The sequence below is a fragment of the Adiantum capillus-veneris genome, chromosome 1 (assembly GCF_014529385.1).
Source record: "Adiantum capillus-veneris isolate H3 chromosome 1, ASM1452938v2, whole genome shotgun sequence".
NCBI lineage: Eukaryota > Viridiplantae > Streptophyta > Polypodiopsida > Polypodiales > Pteridaceae > Adiantum > Adiantum capillus-veneris.
This window is the reverse complement of record NC_140931.1, coordinates 21277421-21285110: the sequence shown is the minus strand read 5'-3', so window position 1 is coordinate 21285110 and position 7690 is coordinate 21277421. Positions and strand designations below refer to the sequence as shown.

The window sequence follows — 7690 nt, the reverse complement described above, 5'->3', positions numbered from 1 at the left end:
CAGTGGGCTCTAATAGTGTGCGACAGGTTTGTAGTAAAAAGTGAAAATTGATTTGTGTGTGTGTGTGTGTGTGTGTGTGTGTGTGAGAGAGAGAGAGAGAGAAGAAGAAGAAGAAGAAGAGAATTTTAACATCGTAGGAAGAGACCTTAAAGATCTAGCCGACGAGGAGAGTTGAACTCAAGACTTGTTATTCAAGAGGGAAATGGCATAACCAATCTACCACACTTGGGCTCGGGAAACATTTTTTGTGGACCCGGCTTTGGAAGCGTTTTTCACGCATATGAACAAGCTAACACTAAATTTGAGAGAGATAATTACACGAAAAATCTCATATTATAATTAAAAACTTCAGAATTAGAACCGGTTTGAGAACCTTCTTGCCCAAATTTGAGCCGGCCATTTTTCATTTTGAAGGGGCCTTGGATAAAACGAACCTATCTTTTCCAGAGCCCTGTGAGTGTGAGAGACACAGAGGCCCAAAATGCCACGTTAGGTGGCGGGAAAATGGAGTGTTGTCTTCCCAAACAATAGAAAGTGGATAAAGTGTACCCAAAAGTCAAACCGGAATATTCTGACGATACTTTCTCTCTCTTCTGACTTTGGTTTCAATTATTGGTACGTATTGCATTATAAAGTCGAGGGCTCTCTCGCTCTCTCTCTCTCTCTCTCGCGAGTCGCTCCCCTCTAAAGTTCTAGGCTTCTTCTCTCTCATCAGTCTTGTCGAAGTTTGTAACTTGTTTTTTTATCTTTACTTTATGACCTATGTAATAATAATGCATCGTGATCCAGGATTCCGGGACATAATCCAAGGTCAAACCAGAATCCTCTCTGTCTCTCTCTCTCTCTCTCTCTCTCTCTCTCTCTCTCAGTGTGGCCTATAAGAAGGCAAAATCTCCAATCGGATCAAGTCCCGACTAGACGTTGCTGCTGTCCACTCTGGCACTGGACTTCTCATCCTCTTCCTCTTCATCTGGCTTAGGCTAATTAGTTTTCCCCTCTAGCTTTGCCCGCTTGCCTTCTCGTGCTCGAGCCAAGCAGCCATCATGGCCGGCAGCCCAGCTGCAGAGAACTCGACAGCTTGCCCCACAGCGATGGCAGCCACCTCCAATGGCGTGTGGCAAGGCGACAGCCCCGTTGATTTTGCGTTGCCGTTGCTCATCCTGCAGATCTGCCTGGTGCTGCTGGTCACGCGTGCGCTTGCCGTCCTTCTCAAGCCTCTCAGGCAACCGCGTGTCATCGCGGAAATCATCGTGAGTCTCTCTCTCTCTCTCTCTCTCTCTCTCTCTCACTCATACAACTAGGTCACATACTGGGCCCCTGGGTTCTTTATGATCAAGATGCTGACGTAAACGCTACCTTCGCCCCTCAGCACGACATCATCTGGCCTGAATGTGCTTGTGTGGGGTATCAGCAAGTCTCTCTCTCTCTCTCACACACACACACGGAGCACGTCTTGAGTTCAACACTCGTATGATAGATAGAGTACCTTGAGGTCTCTTGGGATTGTTCATGTTTAAGACTTCTTTGCTGCTCTCTCTCTCTCTCACACAAACACAAACACAAACACAAACACAAACAGTAAACAAAAGTCAATACGCAATTTTGAGTGTAGAGTAGCTCATTCGTCTTTGCCTACACTTTCTGGAAATAATTTTTGCACATGTCCCACTAAGAAACCTAAAGTTATGGCGCCCAAGTTTTTATTCCTAAATATGCCAAAGAGAAGAGCGACTATGGCAAAATTGTGGCCGCGGAAACTTGAGCTCACACAGCAGCCAATGGGAAGGATACCTTTCAAATGAGCTAGCCGTTTGAACCTCTACTCTTTCGTGCCTTCGCCAGTCCCTAGACGTATAAAATATTCGGGTATGGTTAGTGCTAAGAGTCGTAACGTTATTGGCCCCTTTACCTTACAATCCGAGAATAATTCACAAAAGTGAAGGTTATTTGCTCAAATAGAAAGTTTTTATCTTTTTCAAATGGAAACCTTTTTTTTCACTCTCCCCCTTGTCCCTTTAGCTTTATAATATCTAGATACAAGTAAAACATGTTTTTTTGTTCTCTCTCTCTCTCTCTCTCTCTCTCTCTCTCTCTCTCTCTCTCTCTCTCTCTCATATAGATCTTTGAGGTCTTTTGGGATAGTTTCCCACCACGTAAAAAATTCTCTTCTTCTTCCTCCCTCTCTCCCTCTCTCTCTCCCCCCCCCTTCGTGCACGCTGACCTGCTAATCATCACTCGCGCTCTTCATCATTTCGTTGTTGTGGTAACCTCATGTGTGTCTGACACGACTCTGATCTTTGCTCTCTGGCTCGCTTGCTTGCTCGCGCTATTGATCATTGCATAGGCTTGCGCTTGTCATGTGTGAGAAATTCCTACTAAGGTCCTGACTCCTCGCGACAGGTAGATTGTTGGGACTCAACTTGGAAGTGTATGTACAATGTTGCTTTCGGCACACACCCCCTATGAATTTCTATTGGGGCCGCAAGGTCTCTCTCTCTCTCTCTCTCTCTCTCTCTCTCTCTCCATCATTGATGATTGGCGACGACTACGGCCTACGGGTGCCTCTCTCCTCGTTGCTACAACTCGATGAGCAAGGTCTCAAGGTCTCTCTATGAATTTATGTTGGGGCCGCAAGGTCTCTGTCTCTCTCTCTCATCACTGATTGGCGACGACTGCGCCTACGGGTGCCTCTCTCCTCCTTGCTATAGCTCGATGAGCACATATCTATCTATACAATTATAATGGAGGAAGGGATTCCGGTCCCTCCCCCGGACACGTGTCAACACGAGCTTCAACTAGCAATGTCCTCTGCAACCTCCGGGCACACAGAGAGAGAGAGAGAGAGAGAGAGAGAGAGAGAGAGAGAGAGAGAGAGAGAGAGAGAGAGGTGAGCTTCGGCCCCATGGTCGTACTAGTTATCTTTAAATGCCACATTAAGGGCATTTTTAAAAGGCTAAAACTTACGTCGTGGTCTACCAAAATGTTTTAAAGTCGACCTAGTGATTAGGTAATGCAGACCATGAGGTAAGAATAGAAAGGTTTTAACCATTATGCTCCTTTAGCAGCCACACACACACCCATGCATTCATGGATTACGTCGATCTAAATTACAGAACTTTCGTTGTTGCTGATAAATGTACGCCAAGAAGCAACCGAAAAAAAATGCATACATAAAAGGACCTTTTCAACAAGAGAGAATCTAAAGAGATTCCAAATTATGACGCATTAAAAAATCGTTGAACCAACCCACTTGGTTGAGTATTTCTTGAACATTTGAACATGTGGTTTTGTTTGTGGATGATGCTTCTCTCTTTGGGTTGTTGCAAGAGTCCATTGTGTAATTTGGGCAAATAGATTATCTTGCCTTACCTCAAGTTAGAAACATCTATTCTTCAGTTTTAACCTTTTGAAATAGGTTTATCCATTTCATTCCAACCAAACATCCAAAAGAAAAAATTCAAAAGACATTGGTTTTGGTTCTATTAATATGTGAGGGCATCACACGTCCTCTCAAGTAAGATTAGGAATACTTGGTCAAGGGGTGTTGGCCTCGTGGTAAAGGTGATGGGCTCTAAACGCACCCATTAATGGTTCAACCGCTGAGACATGCATGTGTGGGTTCAATATTAAGAATACTTGGTCAAGGGGTTGTTGGCCTAGTGGTAACGGTGAGGGGCTCCTAGCGCACCCACTATGGTTCAACCCTTGAGACATGCGGGTGTGGGTGAGTAGGCGCAATCACCCCCAGCCCAACAACCAAAAATCGAAAGCGGGAAGTGACGCTTGGGCACGCTACCCTTAGTCATTGTAAAGATTAGTCATAGTGGGGCAATGGGGAATAATTTTGCAATTTGAATGTTGGCCTGATTATTCTATGGGTTTTATTTTCTTTAGCAGGGAGGAGTCCTGTTCTTTTGCACCAATTGTAAGGATTAGTCAAAGTGGGGCAATGGGGAAAATTTGAATGTTGGCCTAATTGGTTTCTTTTGCAGGGAGGAGTCCTGCTTGGCCCTTCCGCATTGGGGCGAATCGCAAGCTACAAAGAAAAGGTGTTCCCCAAAGAGAGTTTGACGCTTTTGGAAACAGTGGCCGATCTGGGTCTGCTGCTGTTCTTGTTCTTGGTGGGCTTAGAGCTTGACCTTACAGCTCTGAGGAGGACGGGCAAACACGCCTTGATCATTGCAGCAGCAGGAATCACGCTCCCTTTCGTTGCAGGCGTTGGCGTCTCCATCATCTTGCACCAGACTATCTCCAGCGACTCCAAGTTCGCTCCTTTTCTGGTCTTCATGGGTGTGGCCTTGTCAATCACAGCCTTTCCGGTGCTTGCTCGAATCCTTGCTGAGAGAAGGCTCCTAATGACTGATGTGGGGCAGATGGCGATGTCGGCTGCAGCTGTAAACGATGTCGCTGCATGGGTACTGCTGGCATTAGCGGTGGCATTGTCAGGCTCCGGCAAGAGCCCCTTGATAGCTTTGTGGGTGCTATTATGTGGCGTAGCCTTTGTCGCATTCATGTTCATAGCCGCGAAGCCCCTGATGGTCAAGGTAGCCAGGCAAGCGACTGAAAGTGAGCCTGTGAACGAAATGTATGTGGCATTCACACTTGCGGCTGTGCTGGTTTCAGGATTTGTGACTGATGCAATTGGCATACATTCCATCTTCGGGGCTTTTGTCTTCGGTCTTGTCATTCCAAAGCATGGCCCCTTTGCAGGGCTGCTCACTGAGAAGATTGAAGATCTGGTTACCATCTTACTGCTTCCTCTTTACTTTGCTGTTAGTGGTCTCAAGACCAACATTGGATCTATTAATGGTGCCCAGGCTGGTGGTCTTCTTGTCCTCGTCATTACTACAGCTTGTGGAGGGAAGATTATTGGAACATTTTTAGTGGCATATTTGAGCAAGATGGGTGTGAGAAAGTCTCTCACCTTGGGTTTTCTGATGAACACAAAAGGCCTGGTGGAGCTTATTGTTCTCAACATTGGCAAGGACCGAAAGGTGAGATCATGGCTGCCCCAGATATATATGCACCTCTGCATTAATGTATAATGCTCGAAGCTGCTAGCAATACTCAAATATTCGTTCCCTGATTTTGCTTGGCAGGTTTTAAATGAGGAAACTTTTGCAATCATGGTTATCATGGCTCTGTTCACAACATTTATCACTACCCCAATGATCATGTGGCTCTACAAGCCTGCAAGAAACCCAGTTCCTTATACACGCCGGACACTTTATGCTCCAAATGAGAAGGTGACAGAATCTGAGCTCCGCCTTTTGGCATGTGTGCATGGGATGCCAAATGTACATGCCATTATTAACCTCGTGGAGGCCGTGCGTGGTACAAGGCGGCGAGCTCTACACATGTACATTCTGCACATGGTACAATTGTCAGAGCGACCATCTTCAATCATGAAAGTGCAGAGAGTGCGGCGAGAAGGGCGTCCTTTCTGGGACAATCAATCTAATAGCTGTGAAAATAATAGCATCATGGTGGCCTTTGAAGCATTCGGTCAGCTCAGCAAAGTTACCGTGAGGCCCATGACAGCAATTTCTCGGTTTGATGACATGCATGAAGACATATGTATCACGGCTGAGGATAAGCGGGCTGCAGTCATCATTCTTCCTTTCCATAAGCATGTCGTGGTGAACGGTCAAGGTTGGGAAGGCAACAGTTCTGGACTTCGCCATGTTACCCAGAGAGTGTTACAGCATGCTCCATGCTCTGTGGGCATTCTTGTGGACCGTGGCATTGGCATGATGTCGCATCCTTCCAGTAGTGTGAACCAGAATGTTGCTGTGCTCTTCTATGGTGGCCCTGATGATCGAGAGGCTCTTGCTTTCGGGTACCGTGTGGCAGAGCATCCGGGAGTGAGGCTTACTGTGTACAGGTTTGTCTACGTAGATCCGCCAGAGGACCATGTGACGGTGACAATGGCAAGAGTGCAGTCTGTGGGGAGGGAAGGGAGTGGGCTGAACAGGTTATCAATGAGCTCAAAGTATTCTAACATAGAGCCATTCATGTGTGTGGCACATGATGTGGATTGGGAGCTGGAGAGCCGATTGGATGACGAGTGCTTGACACAGGCGAAGGGGACAGGGGTGACAAAGGGTGTCGGCGATAACAGTTTATTGCCTATAACATATGAAGAGAAGGAGGTGTCGGGGCCTCTTGAGGCAGCATTGGCAGTAGGAAAGATGGATGGATGGAGTTTGGTGATTGTGGGGCGAGGCCGAAGACCAGCATGCCTAATCACAGCTCTGCTCGGTGGGCCGCAGATGGAGTATCCGGAACTGGGGCCGGTGGGCTGCGTACTCACAAGAGCCCCCTTGTCAGAGGTGCATTGCTCTGTGTTGGTGGTCCAACAGTATGATGCCATGCTAGCAAAGGAAGTACCTGTGTCCTCTAAAGTGATGGACATTTCAACCCCCAAACCAAAGGGCCTGCTTAGTCCCAATCTTGTTGTTGTTACTGGGCCCTCTCTTCCCTCCCCCACCTGAAACTGTTGGAAATTATCAGTGCCTTCTCCTCCATCTGCAAAAGCAAAATGGTCAATTGTACATCCGTCAAAAAAGTGTACATATGTCTTCTTCCACATTTGCAAAAGTGAAATGGTTGAACGAAAGAATCTTTATCACCCTTCATTTTTTAAGGTATGGAGGATCTGCCCTTCAACCTGCCTTTCCACATGAAGCAAAAAGAAACAGGCTATGAAGCAAAAAGAAACAAGCCTGCAAATCCCTACACAAAGGCCTTCACACTTCTTGATTATCTCATGCTTAAACATAAAGAAGTCATTTAACAACTTTTGAAATTTGCTTAAAGACTTGAATTCTTAAACGCAAAGAGACCAACAGTGGATTACATCAAAGGGATTATCAAAATACCCTCAGAATATGTGGAAATGCCACTGATATGCTCCTCAAACTTGAAAAATTCCTAGAGTATTTTGCCAAAAATGCCCAAAATGACCTTAAATGTTTCTAAAATTCCCATAATCTCCTTTCCTAATGTTGCAAAAATCTCCATACACAAATTTTTTAATTGGTAAAATTGGTTGTACCTCACTAAATTTGGTTGCAGGAACTTAAGAGAAATGGCATGTTATTTGTAAACACAAATACCTCTATTGAGAGCTCATTGGTGAAAACTTTAGTTAAGGCACTCAAAGATAGGTCTCTAATCTCAAAAAGAACAAATTGTGCAAAACTTGGGAGCACCCCATCCAAAGTTTGTAGAGAGTATTTTAAGAATTGTTGAAATTTAAGGGGAATCCTGCAAATTTCAGGGTGATTTCGCTAATTATGTGCAGATCTTTCATTGGTTAGCATGCACAAATAGTCTCAATTTTGAGAAAGTACGACTGAGGATGATTGAACTTAAATATGTTCTGAAAATTTATTAGTGAATTGGGATTTTTAGTCCAACTTGAATATTCCATTGATGGGAAATGAGATCCATCGTATGCAAGAGTATTAATAATTAGTTCGGGTTAATACAATCTGGAAGCTTGTAGCCCCGGCTCATCAATTACACCTTTTTATCTGGAAAGTAGGAGTTACGACATTTTCGATTCATCAAAATAATAAGTGTTTTTACAATAAGAGCTCCGAAAATGTTATCCGAGTTAACTTGCTGCTAACATTCCTCCCCTCCTTGACTGTGTCGTCTCTTGACACAGGTTCATGGACTGAAG

The 7690-nt window shown here is 45.1% G+C and overlaps 1 protein-coding gene across 1 annotated transcript; it reads left to right on the top strand.

The window, feature by feature from the left end:
• The first annotated feature begins 915 nt into the window (after positions 1-915).
• On the top strand, positions 916-6625 carry LOC147464400 (cation/H(+) antiporter 19-like). Its single transcript, XM_086514683.1, has 3 exons — positions 916-1250; positions 3993-4994; positions 5100-6625. Exons 1-3 carry the CDS (start codon positions 1044-1046, stop codon positions 6492-6494), a joined length of 2604 nt encoding a protein of 867 aa, XP_086370809.1. The 5' UTR covers positions 916-1043; the 3' UTR covers positions 6495-6625.
• Positions 6626-7690: the final 1065 nt, after the last annotated feature.